Source organism: Rhea pennata, chromosome 2 (assembly GCF_028389875.1).
Source record: "Rhea pennata isolate bPtePen1 chromosome 2, bPtePen1.pri, whole genome shotgun sequence".
NCBI lineage: Eukaryota > Metazoa > Chordata > Aves > Rheiformes > Rheidae > Rhea > Rhea pennata.
The window spans coordinates 25,308,266-25,333,705 of NC_084664.1; the positions used below are offsets into that span (position 1 = coordinate 25,308,266).

General features: G+C 38.8%; 1 protein-coding gene across 7 annotated transcripts in view; it reads left to right on the top strand.

The window, feature by feature from the left end:
• CDK14 (cyclin dependent kinase 14) overlaps positions 1-25,440 on the top strand; it is a 335,131-nt gene that overhangs the window by 67,254 nt on the left and 242,437 nt on the right. For 4 of the 7 annotated variants that reach the window (XM_062569095.1, XM_062569097.1, XM_062569096.1 and 1 more), the window contains one exon: positions 16,431-16,676. In XM_062569095.1, coding sequence (XP_062425079.1) covers positions 16,446-16,676 — 231 coding nt within the window. In that variant the 5' untranslated portion in view covers positions 16,431-16,445. Of the gene's footprint in view, positions 1-8,215; positions 8,264-16,430; positions 16,677-25,440 lie in introns of all 7 variants that reach the window. The other 3 variants (XM_062569092.1, XM_062569098.1, XM_062569099.1) reach the window with 1 other exon arrangement.

The following is a 25,440-nucleotide window of genomic DNA, read 5'->3' on the forward strand; positions in this document are numbered from 1 at the left end:
ATAGGGCTTTTTCCTCTATTGCTAGTGCTTTGAAGTATTGCTGTGATCTTATTCTTTTATTTATCATGTTTTTGTGTAGTTGGACTTTCTCTGAAGTTCTTGTATGAATCCTGGATTGGCCTGTAGAAGATGCAGAAGCATGCATTTTTTACTTCTTAGTTGGCTTTCTCTGTGATGGTGTACTAGTTAGAAATGATGTGAAAATTATAATGGTTTTTGTTTTGTTTTTTGTTTTGCAAAGATTTAGAATTTGTGAATAGAACTTGGCCAACTTCATGCTATAGTGGGACTTGCTGTCTTATCTTAGTGGTAATGAGATCCACTGCAGCTTCTGACTGAAAAAAAAATGTAATAAAGTTAAGCTAGGTTTTATAGAAATATGAAGTCACCTAGGCTATTAACAAATATCAGATCAGCAAGCTTTTGAATCATTTTGAATCAGTTCTGCTATGTAGGATGTTTATAATCATGTTAAATTTTATACCACTTACCTAAAGCAAAAAGGAACAAATGTTGTCAATTGAGCAGTAGGAATAAGCATATCTGTTTCTGTATTGTGAAAGTTCAGCTTCATTTAATTAATTTCTGATATTAATTTCTGATACTTTTTATCCTACTAGCTTAATGTTTTAATATGGGCTGTCCCCATCTATTAAGTCTTTGTGTAAGTGCAAAGAAAAAAATATGTTTTGTCTAGACTTTTTTTTTAATGAACAAGTATGTTCTGTTGTTGAATATTGGGTATGGAAATGTCATTTTGATGTTATAAATAAGAGATGTCTTGGAAAGTTCTACAGCTGAGTGCTGGGGCAGGGAAAATGGCAGGTTTTGTTGCTGCCTGGGAAAGCAGTTGAACCATCACTCAAAACTTTCAAGATGGTAAGGAATTCCCTGTATTTGACAAAGTAGTTCAGATACCCCAAAAGTTATAATTACAAAATGCAATTACATTGCTTGTAAGGGCGTAGCTTTGCAGGAAAAGGAATACAAAATGTTTACAGTCAGTCTCAGTTTTGTGAAATATTTTTATCAGAAACTTCATGTAATGAAGGGATGGGAAGAATCAGACTTCTTACTGATATTTTAATTTTAACTTTAGACATATTTTTTGATCGATTTGGTTCTTGGAACTGCTTGCTTATTGAAAATAGGAACTCATTCAAAATTAGCTCACAGCTTTGAAGGCCCAGATGCCACCAGCTCCAGAAGGCTCACTTGTTTTGTAGTGTTACAGATTTTTCCTTATAATTGATTTGAGCAAAGTCATAAATCTACTGCAGGGTATGTTTTCTCATGAACACATGAAAGTAGCAACAGTGGTAGTAACTTTTCTGTTGAAATACCTAGTTTTTTGAAGACTGAGCATTATCTCTATGCCATTCAGATAATTCATTTTATAAAATTAGAATTATTCTTGCTAATGGTGAGCTCTTCTCACTAACCTTTTGAAACTCTCCCTTTTAAGTTTGACACACCTTTACTGTAAAAGATAAACTGTAGGATTTTTATTCTGAGTAACTTTGAATACTGCAGTTTTTATTGCAGCCCCTGACAGAACCCATAGTTATGGGACACAGTAAGTTTGCAGGGATTTCTACCATTTTCCAGCATAGTATATTACATACTGAGAGGCCAGTTTTATTATGCTTTCTTATACCTTTTTGCTTTGAAACTCTTGTGCTACTGCAAGTTTGACAAATCTGCAAAAGCTGCTGGAAAATTCCTTTAAGACTTTTCATTCAAGCTTTGTAGAATTGTGTATCCAAGTCACTTAACTGAAGAAAAGATTAAAAAAAATCATGCGTATATGAGATCCAAATGCAGATGAGGACTGTCTTCATTTAATTGTTTGTGAAGCTGGACTTGTCATCCTCACCTGAACTCAGACTTTCATAAAAGGAAAACATTGGCAGAAGGGTTTTGGATGGTTGTTACTGAGATTTCCAGGAGACTGAGTTGGAATACAGATTATCTGGATCTCTGAAGAGTACTCAGACAGGACAATAATGATGAAGTTTTTGCTCTTTTTCTGTCTTTACCTTTATACTGTGCTGATTTGATCAAAATACCTTGTCAAATTCAGTTGCTCAGAAGCTAGTATGTCAGGGACCAGATCTAGAATAGCTTGGCGAGCTTATCTTCCCTTGTGATACTCTTCTGCCTTGGAAGCTGCATTTCTCAAGCTGTAAGGTTACTGACTTCAGGGATTAAGCACACAGGAACAGAAGAGATTTCTTTCTTGGAGCCAAAATGAAACTTTGAAATGCGTTAGCTGAATGAAATAGGGAATTCATTACCTAGTTTTTCCTCTAGCTTTAGGTAAAGATAGTTAGAAGATATTAAGTATATAAAAAATATTTATAAAGGAATTGTTCTGAATGAAAAAAGAGGAACCAAACTGATTTGTCATTCTAGTCCTGACTTATTTTTTGGGAGGCACTTTTTTAGTCTGGTGAAAATACGTGAGATTTGTATTGATTTGCAGTGGACTGTATAGCATGCTGCCTTACTTCAATTAAGTTTGCTGCCATAGCTAACAAAACCTAGTTGGAAAACCATTACATCTGCAAATACATATATTTTTTCAAAGGTTATTGTGTAACATGTCCTCCCCCTCTTTTATGAGAAAAATTCTCTTCATCTTACATATGTAGGATGGTCTTGGGTTCTTAAACCATCTTGGACTGATTTCTCAGACTGAATGAACTTTCTGATTAGTTATGAATTATAGATTAAATATAATTTAATTAATTAAATATAGATTAATGTCTCGTATCTCATTGCTTTCGTCTTATTTCAGGTTCAGCAGATAGAAGATTTTAACCGAATAGTTGGACTTTACCCTTACACTGTCGGTTGGCATTGCATAACCAGTTCTCACCAATAGTAGTAATTTTTGTTGTGGTCCCTGCTTGTAGAAAAAGAATTTTGTCTTCTATTTTGGTACATGAGTACTTGATGGTGGCTATAGAAGAATCAAGAAGCTTACAAGGATAGCCAAAGGAACCTAAAGGAGCTCAGTAAAAACAAATTTTCAAGTCATTGGGTTGTTTAACATTTATTTCTCTAAAAGCCTTACTGATGCAGCCTCAGAATTTAGCAAAAATGAACATTTTGCTGCTATTTCTCTCAAGATTTCTCATATTAGGATGCGGCAGTGGGAAGACTTGCTGTGTTTATGGCTATATCATAGAATCGGTAAGATTGGAAAGGACCTCTGGAGATCATCTAGTCCAACCTCCCTGCTCAAGCAGGGTCACCTAGAGCATGTTAGACAGGGTTGCCTCCAGGCAGGCCTTGAAGACCTCCAGAGAAGGAGACTCCACAACCTCTCTGGGCAACCTGGTCCAGGGCTCCGTCACTCTCACAGGGAAGAAATTCCCCCTCATGGTCAGGCGGAACTTCCTATGCTTCAATTTCTGCCCATTGCCTCTTGTCCTGTCACATGGGACAACTGAAAAGAGTTTGTTCTCGTCCCCTTGACACCCTCCCTTCAGGTACTTGTACACATTGACAAGATCCCCCCTCAGTCTTCTCTTCCCCAGGCTGAAGAGGCCCAGCTCTCGCAGCCGTTCCTCACAGGGCAGGTGCTCCAGCCCTCTGATCATCTTCGTAGTCCTACGCTGGACTCTCTCCAGTAGCTCCATGTCTCTCTTGTAGTGGGGAGCCCAGAACTGGACACAGTCCTCGAGCTGAGGCCTCCCCAGGGCTGTGTAGAGGGGCAGGATCACCTCCCTTGACCTGCTGGCAACACTCTTCCTAATGCACCCAAAGATACCGCTGGCCTTCTTGGCCACAAGGGCACATTGCTGGCTCATGGTCAATGTGTCATCCACCAGCACTCCCAGGTCCTTCTCTGCAGTGATGCTTTCCAGCAGGTCAGCCTCCAGCTTGTACTGGTGCCTAGGGTTATTTTTCCCTAGGTGCAGGATGCTGCACTTGCCCTTGTTGAACCCTCATGAGGTTCCTCTCTGCCCAACTCTCCAGCCTGTCCAGGTCTCTCTGAATGGCAGCACAGCTCTCAGGTGCATCAGCCACTCCTCCCAGCTTGGTATCATCAGCAAACTTGCTGAGGAGGCACTCTGTCCCCTCATCCAGGTCATTGATGAAGAAGTCGAACAGGATGGGACCCAGTCCTGAGCCCTGGGGGACTCCACTAGCCACAGGCCTCCAACTAGACTCCACGCCACTGATGACGACTCTCTGAACTCTGCCTTTCTGCCAGTTCTCAGTCCACCTCACTGTCCACTCACCTAACCCACACTTCCTGAGCTTATGTAGGAGGATGTTACGGGAGACAGTGTCAAAAGCCTTGCTGAAGTCAAGGTACACAATGTCCACTGCTCTGCCCTCATCTACCCAGACAGTCATTCCATCATAGAAGGCTATCAGATTGGTTAAGCAGGATTTCCCCTTGATGAATCCATGATGGCTACTCCTGATCACCTTCTTCTCCTCCATATGCCTGGAGGTGACATCCAGAATGAGCTGTTCCTTCACCTTTCCAGGGATGGAGGTGAGGCTGACCGGCCTATACTTGCCTGGGTCCTCCTTCTTGCCCTTCTTGAAGACTGGAGTGACACTGGCTTTCTTCCAGTCCTCAGGCACCTCTCCAGTTCCCCAGGACCTTTCAAAGATGATGGAGAGTGGCCTGGTGACAACATCCGCCAGCTCCCTCAGTACCCGTGGGTGCATCCCATCCGGGCCCATGGATTTGTGGATGTCTAGCCTGCCCAGAAGGTCTCTAATCCTTTCCTCCTCAACCAAAGGAAAGTCTTCCCTTCTTCAGACTTTCTCCCTCACATCCAGGCTACAGGAATCCTGAGGGCAGCCCTTAGCAGTGAAGACTGAAGCAAAGAAGGCATTCAGTAATTCTGCCTTCTCTGTATCCCTTGTCACCAGGGCCCCCGCCCCAGTCAGTAGCGGGCCCACATTTTCCCTAGTCCTCCTCTTGCTGCTGATGTATTTGAAGAAGCCCCTCCTATTGTCCTTGACATCCCTTGCCAGACTCAATTCCAGCTGGGCCTTAACCTTCCTCACAGCATCTCTACATACTCTGACTGCATTCCTGTAATTCTCCCAAGTAGCCTGTCCCCTCTTCCACATTCTGTGTACTTTCTTCTTCTGTCTGAATATGGCCAGGAGCTCCTTGCTCACCCATGCAGGTCTCCTGCCCCTTTTGCTACTCTTCTTACTCATAGGGATGCACTGCTCTTGAGCTTGGAGGAAGTGATGTTTGAATATCAGCCAGCTCTCCTGGACCCCCCTCTTCCTTTTAGGGCCTTAACCCAGGGGATTCTTCCAGTTAGGTCTCTGAAGAGCCCAAAGTCCGCTCTCCTGAAGTCCAGGGTTGCAATCCTGCTTGTTGCCTTACTTCTTTCCTGCAGGATCCTAAACTCCACCATCTCCTGGTCACTGCAGCCAAGGCTGCCCCCAACCTTCACATCTCTAACCAGTCCCTCTCTGTTGGTAAGGACAAGGTCCAGTTAGGACACCCTTCCTTGTAGGCTCTTCCACCATTTGTGACAAGAAGTTATCATCGATGCATTGCAGGAGCCTCCTGGACTGCTTGTGGCTTGCTGTGTAGTCCCTCCAGCAGATGTCAGGGTGGTTGAAGTCCCCTGTGAGAACCAGGGCCTGTGATTGTGAGGCTACCTCCAGCTGTCTGCAGGAGGCCTCATCAACTTTCTCTTACTGGTCAGGTGGCCTGTAGTAGACACCTGCAGCAGTGTTCCCCGTTCTAGCCTGCCCTTTGATCTTTACCCATAAGCTCTCAACAGCCTCTTCCTCCTCCCTGCCTAGGCAGAGCTCGATGCATTCCAGTTGCTTTCTCACATAAAGAGCAACTCCACCACCTCGCCTTCCTGGCCTCTCTCTCCTAAAAAGCACATATCCATCCGTGGCAGCATTCCAGTCATGAGAGCTATCCCACCATGTCTCTGTGACTGCAGTGAGATCACGGCCCCGCGATCGCACACAGATCTCCAGCTCCTCCTGTTTGTTCCCCATGCTGTGTGCATTGGTATACGTTCATTTTAAAGAGGCGGTCATGCCTGCAGGTTTCCCAGGAAGGGTGTACTGGGGTCGCCCATAGCCATGTCCTGAACGCACATCCCCAGTTGCATGCACCCGTTGGAGGCCCCCCAACCCAACTTTGTTGTTTTCCCTATCCATACGACACCCCCCCCCCCTCCTACCTAGTTTAAAGCCCTCTTTACTAGGCTGGCCAACCTGCTGGCAAAGGCAAATGTGCCCTGCTTGGTGAGGTGAATCTCATCTCTCCCCACTAGTTGTTGATCTTCAAACAATGTTCCACGGTCATAGAATCCAAAACCCTGTTGCCAACACCAGCGACGTAGCCAGTTATCAATATCTTTGATTACTTCATGATTGGGGGGAGTGCTGGAGGAAAGAATAAAAATACAAACCTGCAGGCTCAGAAAGACTTAATATAAGGTTAATAGAAGGCTACTAGCAGTGCATTTATATGAAGAAAACTGTAGAAACTTGCATTGGCACACGTAGCCATCTGTTGGAGCAGGAGGTTGATATGGGAAAGGAATTGAAAATATTTTTTAATCCTTATTTTTAAATGCTGTTCATATGGTTACAGAGGAGGATAGACAACAGATACAAGTGGGTAACTAAGTAAAAGAATATAGAAACCACCTGTCACAATTTCATGGGAGACTGTTTATGCACAGACACTTTTCTTCACTGTCCTGCTGGTTGCCGAGAAGTCTTTGACTGATGCTGGTCGCTGGAAGACGTGTTTTCTGCACAGATACCTCTGTTTATCTGGTCCTACGTGGGCTTGTTTGGTTAAGTGGAGGAATGACCTCCTGCTTTTGGATACCATAAATCTTGTACTAGGTTAAGACTAAAATCTGGAATGTCATATGATATGCTAGTTACTTTGTAATAAAGCAGGATATCAGGTAGGTAAAAGAAAGAATTCATTTGCCAGTCATAATACTGTTAAGATTTTACAGTACAAAAATAGAGCAAAACTCCCCTTTAGATAGCTCCATTAAGTTTCTGTCTCCTTTTATGCATGTTACAAGCTGTCAGGATTTCTGCATGACCTTTATTTGGAACTCTGTCCTTAAGTGACTCCTCCTGACTACTGTTGTCATGGAACAGGATTTTGCTTTAGAGACGTATCAGCGTTTTTATATACTTAAAGTTAATCTGAATTCTCTTCAGAGTTGTACCTTTTCCCCTATGAGGGAAACATCAATTTTAATGGACTGAAAACTCACTTTACAAAATTAAGTGGTTGTATCAACATAAAGAATATTAATTTTAGAATTAATTATTAGCTCCACCTTGCCACATCCAAGGGACGTAGTGTCACATGCAGTAATTCCTGACTCGTAGTGTTGTGCTTGATCATGGTAGATTTTAGACACTAATTCAGCAGAATATATTATATTACAAGTTTGAGAGAGGGCAGAAGAAATTGTATAAGCATTGTCTGTTAAAAAAAAAAAAAAGTTGCAGCATAATACCTAATTTTCCCTGGATTCAGGTGTTGAAACTTCTTTTTGGATCTGTAGACTTGGGCTTCCTACTTCAGGTCTGATCAGTTGGCCTTTATATGCAAGTGACTGGTTTCTCACTTGGCAATTCAGCATAGACATTTAATCTGCTCACTGAGTTCAGTGTTTCAGACCAACACACAAAATTAATGTCAGAACTTCCAGTTCAAAAATGCTTCCATCTGGCACTTCTGTGACCTTTTTATATTTGCATTCTTCCATATGACAAGGACAGTTGGCTTAACATCAGATGTAACTTCAAAAATAAAACGGCCGTTTTTGGAATAAGCCTTTGATACAGGATGTGAGAGATTCATGAGAATAAGTTTGTGCTAAGTACAGCGAGTATAACATGGTGTTATTGGTTTCCCCTTTCAGTCTTAAGTCTGCTTTAATTGTATTTGCTAATTCATAGCAATCTTGGTATTCAGATCAAGTTAAATGAATAATACCTGAGCCTGCTCATTACAGTTCTAGGATACAGCTGAGCCTGTTGCTGCAGGGGTTACCACACAAGCTGAAACAGGATGGGAAAATAAATGTTTATTCCAGTATTGTTTTTTTTTCTCAAGTCTTCCTCCCTTGTGTGATAGTCATTCTATTTCTTGTCTTTCTGTTTCTTTTTTAACCTTTATTTTTCTATTTCACTCAAGTTCTCCTACTGCTCTTTTTAGCTGTGCCCATCAGATGTTCAAACCAAAGACCTGGTACATCAGGGAAAGGTGAGTGTTGAAGGACATCATTCAACTTGGAACCTGACTGGGCTGGTAGTTCCAGTAGGAAATATGACCCTGTTGGTGTCTTCTAGCACTACATGCTCTGCTTTACCTTTCACAATTTTATTTATTCTCTTATCACTCATCCTTCCTTGATCTTCTTCTGTACCATGCCCCCTACATTCCCAACAGATAAGCTCTCTTGTCAGTCTGTTCATGTTAGGGTTTCTCCTGGTGGATGCAGCAGTCTTCTGCAGCAGCTGCTGCTGACCCTTTCTTCTCAATGAAGCTAGTGACTGCTGTCAGCTGCCTGGAGGAGCTGCTAACAGCACCTGTGGTTTTAAAAAGAAAGATCTGTCTTAATGCTTTGTTCTCCAAACAGTAATTGTCAAGATTGCAAGTTCCATTTTTATTTTGAATAAAACTCTTAATACTCGCAAGCATTCCCAAATTATGTTTTATCGGTAGCAAATGTCAAATTTCAGTGCTTCTGGAATCGGTAGATGACTTCTGTAGTTCTCAATTTCCATGGTACAAAACACATTGGAAAATAAAATACTTACAAACCATAGTGAAAACTCATATCCAGCTAGGAATTTTTTCCAGTGAAAGTTAACACCGACCTTATGCTCTCCAACAATTCAGCCATTCAGCTGTTTGGTTGGTAGTCACTTGGTGGCTACCAAAAAACCACAGAGAAATACTAAAAAAATACTTATTTTTTTTTCTTTTTCTTTTAACCCATCTGTCAGCTAAATACAAGTGCTAAGTCTTATACCCTGTGATAATGAGATTGTTGTGCTATCTTCCAGAGGGATTTGGCTCTACAAATTATAATCTGTATCTTTATAACATTTCACTTAAAAAGCCCTAGTGCTTTACGAAATTAATTAGTGCTCCCACCTTTTCCTTGTGGTAAGGGCAGGAAGATTATTCTCATTTTTATCAACAGAAATAAGGAGTTGTAGAGAGGTTAAGTGACTTCCTTGCCTCAAGTCATTCAGCATTTTTTTTTTCTCATGAGAGTTAGAGCTTGGATTCCCTATATTGGGTCCTTTTGTACTTCTGGAACATAACAGATGGGAGAATTCAGATAGGAGAATTCAGATGTTTTGTTTTGATTTATCGGCAAGAAGCTTGGATATTTACTCTGCTATTTACCCAGCTGACCACTTTTTCCAGGATGTACACAGTGGGAGTGACTAGTAAAGAGCAGAAGCACCAAAATGTGGGTAACAGTTTTGTGATGTTTTCTTATGTCCTTATGTACTGGATGATCAAAGTGCAAATGTTTCAGCTTTGTAGGATGTTATATCTAGGAGTGGAAAAACATGTTTAATGGGTCTTCCTAAAAGATGTCATGAGCTTATAGTAGAATGTCTTTACACTTCACAAACATTGATTGATTTTGTTTCCCCTGTGTGGTAAGATGTCTAGTCTGGCGTGCCAAAGTTTAAGAAATGTTTCTTGGTTATTGAGGAAATCTTTATTAGTATGAATAAATTCCACAGATGTGGGGCATGTCTTATAACTAAGTACTCTAATATGTAATTAATTCAAGGAGTATTCATGACTGTTGTTTATGAACCATAAGGACTATAAATTACTTACATCTTTTAAGTGATCATTTTCACTCTCTACATGCTACAAGTATGACTTTTGTTTAAGTAGTAAATGAATTGATCCAGCAATTTTTGACTTTAGGAAACCTCTTAGGGAACTCTTAATTTTGCTCACAACCGAAAATAATGTTAGGTTGAAGCAGTATCAGAAGGTAAGGAAATTAGATTTTTTTTCTTTACATTAATCCCAGATTTTAATTTAATTACATTAAGGAATACTGTTGGAACTGGCATACAGTGAATCAAAGACACTTTCTCTCTTTATAATAACCATTCACAGAATCATTTTTACTGGTTTTTAATGGGGCATACTGTGAACTTTATTCATGGAGCAAAAATACGCTTGTGAGTTCAGGCTCTTGTGATTATGTATAGAAATTCAGCAGTGATTCTTTTAGGAAGAATAGGTTGCCTATTTGTAGACATTATGGTCTTGAAATACGATAAATATTGCAAGGTTGAGGTGAGGCTCTAGGAAATTGTAGCCTAGTGAGCCTTACTGATGTAATGATGACTAAGCCTGTTTATCCTAGAGCAGCTTTGGATCTCCTCAAACTGATTGCAGAGTTGAGTAGGATGAGAGGAAAAAAGGCTGTCCCAGCTGGTTTACTGTCTGCTGTGCATTGTCTTCTGATTCTGATCAACAAGTAAGAAAGTGGAAGAGTGTAATGCTTTCTTTTTTGTTTGTTTTAGGTATATGGTAATAGTTCTTTTTACTTAAAAAACACAGAGAAATACTAAAAAAAAAAAAAACCACTTAGAAACCAGAGCACGCTAACTTTTTGCTTTACATTTCCAGAGACCGTAACAGCTTAAGTAACACTGGAACTGACATGAGTATTTTGATTTGCTATATAAATCTTCCTTTCTCTATTTCTGTCAAAAGTAGAAAAGAGCACTTCGTGCAACAGAAAGGTGGGTCTTTGTGCTGTAGGTTTTAAGTGTCGAGTAGACTTCTGTCTCATCATCTTGCTTTTTGTCTTACCTTTTAACGGAGACAGGATAAATAATTGTGGAAAAGTTTAAAAAGCAGATATATTTCAGTTATCTGGGTGTGCAAAATGAGTGAGATATCGGGGTAGTTCTGGTGACTGCTTGGAATATTGATTGTCATACTGTGTGGCAGCAGAAACAAACCAACAAGCAACATTCCATCTAGAATGACTGGCTGGGTAGATGAGGGCAGAGCAGTGGACAGTGTATACCTTGACTTCAGCAAGGCTTTTGACCTGTCTCCCATAACATCCTCCTAGGCAAGCTCAGAAAGTGTGGGTTAGATGAGTGGACAGTGAGGTGGATTGAGAGGTGGCTGAAAAGCAGAGCTCGGAGAGTTGTGATCAGCAGTGCAGAGTCTGGTTGGAGGCCTGTGGCTAGTGGTGTCCCTCTGGGGTCAGTACTGGGTCCCAAACTGTTCAACTTCTTCATCAATGACCTGGATGAGGGGACAGAGGGCCTCCTCAGCAAGTTTGCTGATGATACCAAGCTGGGAGGAGTGGCTGATGCAGCTGAGGGCTGTGCTGCCATTCAGAGAGACCTGGACAGGCTGGAGAGTTGAGTGTAGAGGAACCTCATGAGGTTCAACAAGGGCGAGGGCAGGGTCCTGCAGGGTCCTGCACGTGCATCGGTACAAGTTAGGGGTTGACCTACTGGAGAGCAGCCATGCTGAGAAGGAGACTCCTGAGAGTACTGGTGGACAATAAGTAGACCATGAGCCAGCAATGTGCCCAAGTGGCCAAGAAGGCCAGTGATATATGGGGTGATATCCTCAATCATTCTGTTATTCTATGAAGAGGAAATACAATTCTGTACTTTACATTAGGGACTCTTAAATAAGAAATGTAATTGTTGGGCTGTTCATAGAGACTTATATCTGTTTGACCACATTTAGGCTGACAGTTTTTGTTTGTTTGTTTGTTTTTCCCCAAAGCTGAGTTCCAGGACACTCAACTGTTAGTACTGCTAGTTTACTGGATAGGAACATTCATTTGTATTTTCAAATTAAATCTTTAACCACAATCATTTTAGTCCTTGGATAATTTGAGTGCTGCTTCGGAAGTGGTAAGAAAGACTCTTTTCCAAACACTAACTTCAGAAATGGGAAACTAGTTTCTGCAGGCCTATGCTATTTTCTGTGGAGAATTTCTGTGGAGAACAGCAAGACTCTTTCCAAAGAGAGATACTCAGCATTGGACTCTAGTTTAGCTCTTCTAGTATCTTCTAGTCTTGGAACTGAAGCAGAGACTTGGGGGATTAATCTCCTATATGTACAATTTGCTTGTGCGAGTCACCTGTAGATAACTACCTTTCTTTTGTTTTTCCTTTTTTTCCTCCATGAAGATGTCATTTTTTGATATTAAGTCTGCTTCTGCAGTTGTTGTTGCTTACTGCTGGTTTTCATTATTTTTCTGTGAAGTACTATTTCTCTGACTCCTGCCAAGCTGGAATTTAAGTGGTAAGAAGTGGGTGAAGCTTCTTCTCCATTTAAGTCTTGAGCAGTTTAACATACCCAAGGTGAGAGGCAGTGAACAAGACAGTGCCTTTCTTGAGCTCGTACTGTTTTATGCATTGTTGAATGGGAAAATAATGTCTGCTTAAACAATCCTTGTATGACAGGTTTTTGGCAGACTGTCTGTTACATTTGTAATAATCTATAGCTGTAAAGGTATTAAATTGATTGGTCTTTTGTTTATCCAATTTCCTCAAAAAAAGAGAAGGCAGAAACCAAGAAAGGATTCATCTGTTCCCCAAAGTTATTAGATCTGTTGGCAGAAATACCTGTTCTGAAAGATAAACAAAGCAAAAATTTATCTGTTCCCCAAAGTTATTAGATTTTCTGGTAGAAATATCTGTTCTGAAAATGATAACAGTGACTTCATTGGATCTATTTTAAAAGCCAAGTATTTTTCTGAAATAGTTTATACCACTGAAAGTGAATTGCATAGCACTGCTGAAATTTTTGCTTTGAATGTAGTTTTGAGGGATGGGGTGGGGAATACGAAAATCATGGTAGATGCTCCTAAAGGGGGGAAAAATTACTTAATGTTGGCATACTTTAATGTTTTATTGTATGAGGATTTAAACTGAAGAAACAGTTATTCAGTTAGTAATTAAAACTGCTTAAAGGCTGATGCTGTTTGCTAGATAGTTATTTTCACGGCTATGAACCTTTGTCTGTTGTGACAAATGCTGTGCTTTATTTGGAACACAGTCCTTAATCTCTGATGTGAAAAGAAAACTGCAAGTAAGAAGCTGAGAGGCTTGATAGACTTTTCCTGACTACGAGCAAGGAACTACCAGATGATAGACAGTGGTCTACATTTCTAAGAGTGTAGAAGTTAAGTATCTCTATATACCATTTAAGAATCCCTTTCATATGCTGTGAAGGGAAAAATGATACTTTAATTAAAGGCTGGACGGTGTAATACAAAAATTCAAACCAGTACTATTCCTAAATGTGATCTGGTCATCTCAGCTGAATCTAAGGTCGTTTTTATGGGTAGGATCTCCAAAATACCTTATGCATCATTCGTGTTCGGTACACTGTGGCTCAGTTGCATCAGAAGTTACTTTAAAATCAGTCCTGACACTAACTAAAGGATGAGAATGGCAGGTCTGTGCACCCTTTGTCCAACAACAGTAAAAGCAAGGTTGTTATGGTAGCTTAGCTCTTGCCGAAAGAGGGAAAGCTGAAATCACTGTGTGTTTACTGCAGCCTTGAAGTGTGTAATTTTGAACTTACAGCCAATGCTTAGCATGGATATTTTAAACTTGCTCCTTTCAGATTTTACAGAGCAAAGTTTTAGTGTTAAATTTGACTTCTTCTAACAATGAAAGATGGTATGGTAAAACTACTACTTAAATACTGTTTCCCTCCAGAGTTAAGATAGATGGATTGGAAATGTGTGCCTCTGGAGAACGGCAGACATTTAACTATGTTGGTTTCTCAGTGTGTTGTGGTCAGCAGTCACTAAGGGAGAGTGTTTGATTAATGTTAGTGGACTGTTTATACACATGAACGAGGAGTGGTGAACGACCCTCAAAGACCGTGCTAGAATAAGAAGTGCTCTGCTGGCAGAGCAGGCAGAGGGGAGCAGGGCGCAATGTCTCCATCTGCACTTTTCTGCAGTCTCTGTTGCTGATGGCCCGGTGCTCAGCCTGCATGTCCACTGCTTCCTGGAGATACATCAGTTGCAAGAAGGGGACTGGTTAGTGTATGTCAGTTGGCTTTTAAAAGATTGTTGAGGGAATTTTTCATCCTACCCCAGATTCAAACAAGTGACCTGAATATGAAAGTGTGTCCCCTCAATATCTAATTCCAAACTACTACTACTGGTCGTCTCCCTAGCAAAAGCAGTAACTGATGTGTTACAAATGTGTGGGTGATGGGGTTTTATTGTTTTTTTATAATATGGGCTAAGCAAGAGTTACATTAAGAATTATACATGCAGATAAGTTTCCCAGTGGAAAAAGAAACAAGAAAGAGTAGTCATGGCATCATTATTTCTAGTATATTTATAGCTGTAGATTGCAAACAGGCAACTGGCTACAGGTGGCCTTTTGGTAATTTGAAAGGAAGACAAGTACAGCTTCTGAACCTTTTCTCCTTACACTCTACCCCTATTTTCTAGATCATAAGATCCTGGAGGCTGAAGAATACTTCTCATTTTCTGTTTTATTTGTATCTGTGTTGATAATGCAAAATGAAAGTGTTGCTATTTTACATTATGTCTGAAAATCTTCGTTGACAGCAAGCATTATATGAGCATGGATCTGGAAAGCACAGTGGGAAGCATGTGGGTGCATGCCTGCATGTGTAAGTTGCTTTAGGGAAAAGAAGCCAATTAATTTTACAAGAAGTCTAATTAAAAATTCTTTATGCAGTAGTTTTTTATATTTTCTCTCAGAAATAACTGAAATATACCAGAATTATGTAGTTGCTTTAATTCTGGCTGAAGAGGGTAATCTTATTTGGAATGAAGAGGGCTTGTTACTTGTCTCAGTTAAAAGTTTGGTAAGTTGGAGAAACCGCTGTAATGAGAAGAAATGAGGACCCTTGTAAAGCCTGATTTGTAACGTTAGTAATGTCCGTCGATTAAAGTTGAACTCATATATGACAGTTTGGCCAGATGGCACTGTGCAGCAAGCATACTTTAATTATTCAGAGTATGGAAGAAATCTTTGATCCATTGTTAGAGTGGATCATTAAAACCACCCCGTATCAAAAACATAAGGTATAGTTACCCATTACTTCTATGAACAATTGAACTAAATTGGATTTCAAGGCACAGAATTCTACAGAGGAAACTGCAAAGAATAATTTATTGGAAGAGGTTTGTATTGGAGATGCTTTGTGTTATGGGAGAAGAGTACTGTTTAAATACTTTCTTAATACAGTCTTTTCACATTTGACCCATTTTATGACAGCAAGTTTTCAAAGATGCTTTGACTGTATGTGCATAAGTGAAACATTATGTTTGTTTAATTGTATGTAGCAAACAGTATGGTTGATAGCAAATTAATATTTTCTACTCTTAAATACTTGCAAATTATCTTTGAAAAATTATATTGTGGGTTCTTTTCATTTGCCTTATGATTCAAGGAGCCTCTAGGGTCTGCTTACATCACAATTTATAGTTTTTCCCTGTAGCCATGAGAGATAAAATAATTTCTTTTCTTCCCAAGTGAAAGTTGAGTCTCTGATGGCTGAATACAGAAGCTGAGACTCCAGGAGAAGAAAAAAAGAAAAAAAAAAACCCTATAATTATGTGGTTTTAACAAATTTCTTATAAGTTAGAGTGTATTAAGACCAATATATGAAGCTATGTCACTGAAATATCCAGAATTTCTGTTCTGCTCTTTTGAACTAGCACTAGTCATGTTTTGGTAGATCAGAAAGCAAGTTGTAGACTTTAAAGCTTGGCAGAATCACACTTCACAGTAAAGAAGAGTTGAACTTCTGTGCCTTAGTGTGCTAAGCAGCTGTGCTCTCATGTTCCAGTGCCTGGGAACTGATTTACTGGTTTGATTTTCTGAGACATGTGGTAATAACAGCAAATAACACTGTATAAGCATTATTTTAAAAATACAGTAATACACTGGTATTGGTTCTTTGGCAGGCCAGCACTGAAGTTCATGCACAAAGTACCATCATTTATTTAAGTTTAGTCTCATTCAATTTTAAACAAATGGAAATCAATACTGCTTGCAGATATCAGTCACTACACTGGAGAAAGAAGTGAAGTAGGAAGTGAAGTAGCACTGTTTCAAAGAACAGACTGTAGAAGTTGAGAGAAAATATACACATGTATGAATTCTATGCGTGCTCCTCTTCTGTCTTGCTTTTTCAGGATCTTTTAGTACACTGTGCAGATATAATTTTTATTGATATGACTGTGTGTGTCTACTATGTAAAACACATATGTAGTTTGCAATCATAAAAATGGAATAGAAAATGAATGCTTGGAAATTCAGTACCTTTTCTGATGCTCAAATGTGGATTGATATGCACTTTAAGCCTGTTACAGTCAATGAATGCTCTTTTTTCCTTTCAGATATGTGTCACAAAGATGTCTACACGGAACTGCCAGGGAATGGATTCAGTGATCAAACCTCTGGATACAATTCCTGAGGATAAAAAAGTCAGGGTTCAGAGGACGCAGAGTAGTTTTGATCCGTTTGAGAAACCAACTAATCAAGTGAAGAGAGTTCATTCGGAGAACAATGCTTGCATTAACTTCAAAACTTCATCTGCAGGGAAGGAATCACCTAAAGTTAGACGGCATTCCAGCCCTAGCTCTGTAAGTTCATAATACCAATATCTGTATGTATACTAGATGATGGAATAAGTAACGCTGAATACATGTTTTCTCTCTTTCGAATACTTAAAATAAGAATCTTATGGCTACAACTAAAAATGTTTAACATATATACTTGGAGTGTTTTACTGTAAGATATAAAGTGTGTGTGTGTGTATGTATATATATTTTTTTGCATATACACACACACATATGTATATATAAAATATGAAAATAAAACTTGAGAAAATAATGGATTTTGAGATTCCTCTCAGATATTGGCTGGTATATCTCATAGGATTTCTAAGCATTTTATTCTCCTCATTCTGGTAGAGTATTACAGCTCCTACAGTGTTTATGATGCATATTTTGTGGGGGATTGCATATTTGTAAAGAGGAAGTTTAGGAAACCATATGAATTGATTCTTCAATTTTTAGATCTAGGTTTTAGAGAAACTTCAAAAACAAATAACATCTGACAGATTTTATTTACATTTTAAAATACTCCTTATAAAATTAAATAGTAAAAATGCATTTTTTCCCATTAGAGACAGTGTGTGTGTGTGTGTGTGTGTGTGTGCGCACATGAGTGCATGCAAAAACAGCTGAGAAGGGTTTGGTACTACATTACCATTTTTGTTTCTTCTTTAATATTTTGAAAGAAACTAGATAAATAAAATGTCATATCTTTTATGAAAAATGCTCAGGCAGATTTCCCCCAAGAGACCTTCAGAATTATTGAAAAACTATTTCTGTTATGCTTTGGCAGGAAAAAACCATAATAATGTGACCTTTGAGTTGAAGATTACAGATCTGAGTAGAATGTACATAATACTTCAGTCCTACTTGGCATGAAAATAATTTAAAAGGTTGATTGTGGCCCCCCCCCCCCCCCCGATCTTCCAGATATCATCTGTCATCTGTAAAGAAGTTTGCCTGAATTCTAAGTTCTAAAAAGAAATACCAGAAATTTATTTGCTATAAATGAGCTTTATTTAACCTATGTGAACTTTACAGATAAGATGTCCTGCCTCTAGGGGACTGTACTTTGTAGAAAAGGTTACATTTTAAAATGTAACCATCTGTAGCAAAAATAAGTTCACTTTTCCATCATCATGTCATGTTACATATCTGCTGCCAAAGGTGTTTTCCTGCATGCTCCAGATCAATCCATAACTAGTAGTTCTTAGTAGATGTTTAACAGTTATAAAGCAAGGAAGCATTTTGTTTTTTCAGGTTGTTTTGGATGGAGTTGTTTGGTACAGGCACTTCAGCCCTTATATATTCAATATGCTACGTGTTATTCAGACCTCAGTTATTTATTTTCTTATTAACATATTCTAAAATAAAACTTAGGTCTTTTTAGAGGGTGAGAAGCTCAGTCTGTGATACAATTTGCACCTTTTTTACTTGCATATGATGCCTGTTTATTTTTTGGCACTAAAATTGTCAATTTAAATGAATTTATTTGAAAGTCCTTTCTTACTTTTTTTTTTCCTTTCTGGCATTAGGTCATTTCCCATCTCTACTGTTTTTGTCTTGTTCCTCTTAGAAACTATTACTAATTTCTATAAATGCTTTACATACTACTTTTCTGTTAAAACTGAGGGCTTTTATTTGCTTTTGCTTCCAGAATTTTGAAGCAGACTTATTTTGACACCATATACTGAAGTCTTGTTCTTCTTTCCCGGAGGGCCCACGCAGTCTCCAAGGATCCCAATGTTTTTCCGTATAAATGATATTAATACTTCTTTTGCTTATACATGACTGGTTAGAGCCCTAGCTAAACAAATGTTTTTGCTAATCTTCTTTTATGTAGAGTCACACAGAGTTGGTGGAGGCCTCTCCTATGTTGAAGTAGATGCATAGGAATTTCCTGAAATACAGTTCAGATTTTTTAAACCTCTTGTAATTCTCCCTGGTTTACAGAGCTCTGTTCCGTGAAGTGGCTTCTTTCTCGCTGCTTCGAGGCAGCATGAGTCATTTTTTAGTCTTCCTCACAAACACTGCTCATAAAAACACTTGAGGGAGAACTATTTATGGTATAATGATAGTGTCCACGTCAATGAAGAAGAAAGAGACTAACTTCACAGCACAAGGCAGCAGTGGCCTCTCTGCTGGTCACAGGTCACACAAATCCCTATGGGCCAACCCTGCACTCAGATGTCCACGGCAGAGACGCCATCGAGCCAGCTTGTCCCTTCCCCCAGTGCCTTGAGCACATTTCATTGAGCATCTGTCTGTGTAGTTGGGTGCAGGAATTCATCACTCTGGTTTGGAATTACACACAAATTGACTAAGGAAGGGTTTTTTGTTTCTTTTTTTTTTCTAGTCCTAATGTTGTGTAGCAGATGCACTTGCTAGTTCCTCCTTTGCTTTTTATTTGTTCTCCTTTTGTGCCAGAGAGCTGCCACATATGTCCCAGTATTGAATTGTGCCTTGATTCTTCAGAAATGTTTCTCTTGTATAGATTACACCAATCTGAGCTGGCATTTCAGTTTCAGCAAAAACTCTGCTGAGGATGTTATGCCCTCTGGATCATAGTGGCTACAGTTATGCAGTTGTGTTTCTGTTTCGGCTCTGCTTTCTATAAACCTTTCAAGATGCTCTGATAGGTGGATGCCACCTGCAATCTACACTTTCTTTGCTTCATCACTAGAGACATTGAGTCTGAAAATGGCTTCCTTTTAGTCTCTCTCCCTTCTTCTAGTTTAAAGTCCTCTATTCCCCTCAGCTGAAGAACTGATATATGACAAAAGGTAAATGGCAGAGGCCTACTGTCTCTGTATCTCTCTTGCAGATTTACCACCTGCTCTCTGCTCAGGTGAAAGTCCATAATTTGTCTGAAAGATAACATTTTTCAAGATGCCTCCTGAATGACCATCTTTGGATAGTTTAGGCCTAGGGTATTAAGTTCTGTTTAGATTAGTGTTAGAAGCCTGCTGGCCACCTGGCACTTACCGGCTTCCATGCTTGAAGATCACCAAGCAATACATTTTCCATTTTGTGTTTTCTGAATCTTCTGCTGTTAATGGGCGAGAGCTCTATACCTTGTGGTGAGAAAGACCGTGCAGAGAAGTTTGGGAAAGCTGGAACTAAGTTTTCCTATCCACAGATTTTCACTTGGAAAATAAATCATTTACTCTTCAACCTGAAGTAGTTTTCTGCTGCTAATGTCACACCTTTCAGCAAGCCTTTAGAAATACTGTGTTGTTGATTAGTACCGCAGCATAGAGTGAGAAGTTAGCACATTGTTCTTACAAAAAAAAGTTTAATGTTTAAAGTCATTCCCTCTGATAGTTAGTCATTATGTAAAACAGTGACATTGCATTTTATTTTCTTCTTTTTCCTTTCTGTTAAACATGAGAAAACATACATGAATCTGATTTCAAAACTCTTCAATTTGTTTGAGATTGAATGTTCTTCCTGAATGAAATTTTCAGCAGGACAAACATGCTTTTTTAAAACATATTAGAATTACTATTTGGATGATCTTCACCTGTAAGGGAATGAACTAAGCGTAGGTCTACCTGTGCATCCCCTGTTGGCCACATTGGTGGAAGGCAACTCGGCTAGGCAGACCCTGGTGCTGCCCCAGCACAGCTGTTGCTATGTTCTACTCTGAGCAGGATGCATGACTAATAATGTCTTCTAATTAAGCAGACTGTTCCAGCTTGAAATCTAGTCTTTCAAAAACTGAATTCACAGCACATGTTGCAGAATGCACCTGTCAGCTTCTCTGGCTTTACAACCAAATTTTGTGTGTGTGTGTGTATATAAGTATATATCTTTATTAACTATCGTCGTGAAAATCTTTTGCTTACCAAAGAAAGAAACTTGATTTTCTCCTTTCCCTAGCAGAATAAAGATAAAAGAAAATAAACTGGATGGGTAGGAAGTGGGGGGGAGTATAACTCAAAAACAACCCTTTCTGCACCGAATAAAAACTTGTTTTGGGAGATGATTTGAATCTGCTTTTTTAAAAGCTGCATTTGAGATCCCTGCTTTCTGGGCATGTGACATTATTGTTCTGTAGTGTAAGATAAAGTTTTATTGTATATAAGGTACACATTTTATATACTAAAATAGTACCATCACACAATATTTAATAAAATTTTGCATATTTTATAACCTAGACATCTGGTCAAGATTTAGTTACCTGATAGTACACATCAGTGTTTATTCTTTGATTGGCTTAAAATCCAGGGTAATGATCTGTTAATTCAAACATTGTGCCAGGTTATGCACACTACCTTTCAGTTATTTAAATCTAAATGCAGTGAAACACTACTTTTCTACTAACTCACATAAATGTAAAATATGCTTTGAGGTGAAAATTAATTGGATAAGCAGTGCGTTACTGCTTTTTTGCTTGCACTTATTTTTGGGAACATAGCCTTTCATCTACTTTTTTAACTTTAATTTTCACTTGTATTATATGCAACTTTCATCTAAAAAGGAATGCATCAAAAAGCATGAATTGATTGTATTCACACTTTATAAATCTATTGCATAAGAGACATAACTGCAAAGCAGAAACTGAACTTGCTTGTTAATAGATCAGCTATGAATTAGCCATAGACAGGAGTTTGTCTCAAAGTGAATCATCTTTGGTGTCTGCCATGCTTACCAGTCTGCCTGGTGTAGAGAAGCTTTCTTATTTTTATGAATCCATTACTTACAGGATAACTTCATCCCTTCTTGGTGGGTGCTTTTTACAGAAGTAAGATAATTCCAATTAACTCTCAGTGTAGAGAGTCAGTTTTTCTTTTCAAGGACAAGGATAGTTTTTTTTCTGGAGGGATACTCTTTAAATGATAAAAAGTGGTAGTTGGTCCCACTCTTATGCTTTAAGAGTCTGCAGCACAAGTAAACATCCTTAAAAACTGTATCCAGCCCTTTCAGAAGGAGCTCTATGGTAGCTCTTCCTCAGATTGCTCTTGATGTTAAAGGCTGCATGTTAAAGGGATAAAAAGACATGAGTGATGGGAGGGGAATCAAACATTTGGAGACTTCTATTTAATGTTCTGTTTGGATTCTTGTGCATCTCTGTATCCCGTGAATACTGTCCTTGAAACAGTCCAAATTGCAAAGTTTAAAAAGAAAGAAAAAAGGTTTGGTCAAATTGACCTGTTACTGCACATAGGAACCTGAACAAAACATGAAGACAAGGGACTAATTACTGTGAAACTTGCATATGGCTTTGTAAAGAAAGCTTTACCATTGTGCCAAGGAAGACAAGCTTCATTTAAAAAATGTTTAAAAATTTTTAAAATTTGATCAAGAGTCTGAAGCCTCTTGGCCTATCCTTTACTCTCATTTTTCTAGCTATGAGTTCATTTCTTCTGAGGTATGTATCAAAAGAGATCTTTTTTTGGCTTTAAATAATTTACAGTGGAACTGTGAGTATAATATTTTTCCCTGAGGACAGTTTTATATTGAAGTTTAATATCCTGCAGTTTAAGAAAAAAGTCTATTTAAAACTTAGGCTCAGGAGTGTGACGGTGAAGTATGACATTCACAAGCTGTTTTGCAGTTATGAAAAATGCATGAGAATGTAACCCACACTGCTTGTATAAGAATAGTCAGGTGGTTCTCGATGTGATTTTCCATTAAAGCTTTCTTTACTATCTCGATTTCAAAAATTTTTGTGAAAGGCAGGTATTCATATGGGAGTATAGTGCAAGAAGTTGTATGGCAAGATCTTGGAATAAGCCTGTTACCCCTTCTGCAATCTTCATCAATGAAATGACTACTTGAAATAACCTAGTCAGAAAGGATAGTCTCCCCTCGTTTCTTTTCATCTGTGTTGTTTTTAATACTCCCAGATCAATTTGAAATACTGGCTTCTTCTATTGTGTATTCAGCATTTTGGCATACTCTTTCCATATTTGTTACTATGATCTGCATTTCCTTAACCTGAGAAAAGAAAAATCTAATCTCGGTTACTGTAGTCCATCCTACTAAAAATATTCACTCTCAGTGCTCAGTGGTATTGTTAGGCTAATTTTTTGGTGCTGGGAAAAACATAGGCTAACAGTAAGAAAACCACGTGGAAACTATATTCAAAGAAAGTGAAGCACTAAGGCGAACAAGTTCAACTGTTGTTCTTTGAAGGCAAAATACAGCTTTCTGTGCTCCAGTCTGCCAGTTTTACTCTTGCAGGTAACTTGCTGTACCACAATCTGTGCTGACTTTCATGGTATCTTGTGACTTTGAGTTCTTCAACAACTTGTGGACCTTTACTCCGTTCTGTCTTAGTGTCTCATCTATCTTTTCTATTTGAGTTCTTGGAGAGATTTTTTCCTAACATAAAGATTTACTTTTCAGTAGCTTCCCAGTAATACCAGCTTCTTACTGACCAGTTGTTCAGTGCCTCTTTAATGTTTCGACCATTAAATAGTTTTACCTTGTTCACATGTGCATATGCTTTTTATTTTTTTCTTAGCTTTGAGGGTTCTTTTTGGAACTAAGACAGTGTTCTGGTGCTGAGCAACAGGCTTTTTTTTAAGAACTGCAGTCATCCCACTGACATACAGTATGTGCAAATTTGTGTAGGATGTAGAGAGGTCTTTTTTTGGCTTACATATGAAAAGTAAAGGATCATAGTAAAGGATTTCTTAGAAAAGAATTTGAAGATTTTAGTTAACTGGAAAGAAGCAATTTGCACATTAAGCAGGTAATCAGCTTTCAGACAAGGCAAAAATTGTCTTATCACAGTTGCATTGTGGCTATGTTTTGCAGGGTCAAAAAGCAGTAAGCAGGAGTAAGATGAAAGAAAGGAATAAAAATGAATAGCACTAGAAGTATTCTGGCCTAGTTTGACAACCTGAGATTAGTGGAAATGTCTTTCTGCAGAAGACTTGCAGAACATTTGTGATGTATGTGTATATGTGCTTTTTTTCTTCCTAATAAGAATTGATCTTTAAAAAACAGCTTTGAGCAAACATTTAACAGAAGTGTTCAGCTAAAATTAATATTCTTTTCTGTCAAGAAATCTTGTCTGAATGAAATTGGAGGATGTGCAGCGATTTTCTAGAATATATAGAAACTTCTTGGGAGTCTACTGCTTGTGAGATAGGTCAGTGGCTGATGCAAGCACTGTAAATCTGATGTGCTCTGGATATGTCTTACTTGCTGTGCGTATTTCCATCAACCACATCCTAGACAGAATAGGGGACACTTGTGATTTAACAGACGTGGATCTCTATGTGTAGTATTGCCATGTATTTTGCTGGAAGGAATACAGTCTTTATAAGTGAATTCTACGTCACATTCTAATATTACCATTTATTAAAAAAAAGAAATTGTTAACTTGTAACAAGGCACGTTTTTTCAGCAGAAGTAAAAGTGGTTGAGAAAGCTAAACAGTAATGTGGGGAGATCTGACGAACAAAATTCATGACTGAAGTTGGAGAAATAGCTATATGAAAGAGGGTGCAATAATAAAGTAGGGAAAACTCAAATATAATTGTCAGCAATTACATGGAATTTCAAATTATTTATATCCCTTAAGTGCAAAGATAGCCCTTTCTTTAGGTCCCTTTAAAATTAAAACTTAAGGTTTCGTATTTTTGAAAGTCATTTGAAATGCTTTTCTACACTAAATGCCTTCAAAAATGGTAAGCTTTTAAAAATTGCAAAAGCAAGAAAAAAAGAATGTCCACTTCTACAAGTGGAGCTATAATAACGTGAGATATTGGCCTGTGAGCAACCCCATTTAGTAATCCAGTTGGAAGAGAGGGCTGAGCTTGACTGCAGAGGTGCAGTAACATGGGAGATCAGCCACATTATTTTACTGCATGTGGACAGACGGTGCTAATGGGCTGGGTTTCTACTTATTTAGGGGCATTCTTGCTTGGCATGAGCAGGCAACAGGGAAGAGATTTGGGCTGCTTGGAGTGGGGAAGGGGCAGGTGCATTGTGGAGTGGAGCTGAAGAGTGGAGCTGTGTGACACTGCATGGGGGACCCACGAGGACAGTCAAAGCTGGCAGCCTTCTTGCCCGATCAGGAGTGAGTGCTTCCTCTTCATCTTGCCAACGCAAGCTTTTATCTTTGTCTGTTCTTGGAGAGGATGCAGCAACTCCCTGGAGGAGAATGAGTCAAAGATATGACCTTAAAGCAGTACCTTTGTCAGCTGGAATGTGGGGAAATAAATTTGAGATTGTAGGAATCATTATTGTTGATGATTTAGTGTGTGATAAAAGATTAAAGGCATCCTATTTCCCATCAAGATCTTAAGGCATTACTAGTGGTTGTGACCTTTGTATTATGGTTTACAGTGGTATAAAATAGAAGTATATTTCAGCATGAAAATCAGAGCATGGATAGTGGTATAAAATAGAAGTATATTTCACTATGAAAATCAGAGCATGGATTTAGAACATATGTATAAATAGTATTCTTTCTCTCTCTCACTATATGAGGAGACCAGCATCAAACTGTTCACTTTTCTTAACTAGGACAACATGTCCACTCCAGCCAAAGTTACTCGCTGTGAGTTTGCAGCCTGCAAATGTTTTGCTATCCTTTTTCACTGCCTGGTACTGAAACATCCAAACACGTTTTCCACGAACAGTTTCATAATGTTACCTTAACTCATAATTGGAAACTTAAATGAAAAAAAAATGCTTGAATAAGTATTTCAGCCACCTCTGTAGTGACATCTTAATAAAATTGTGACTTTTTCAAAAAATACCATTTCTAACCAGGCAAAAGGTCTGTTTAAGCACAGATTGGGAACTGAGAATGTAACTCCCTTATCTA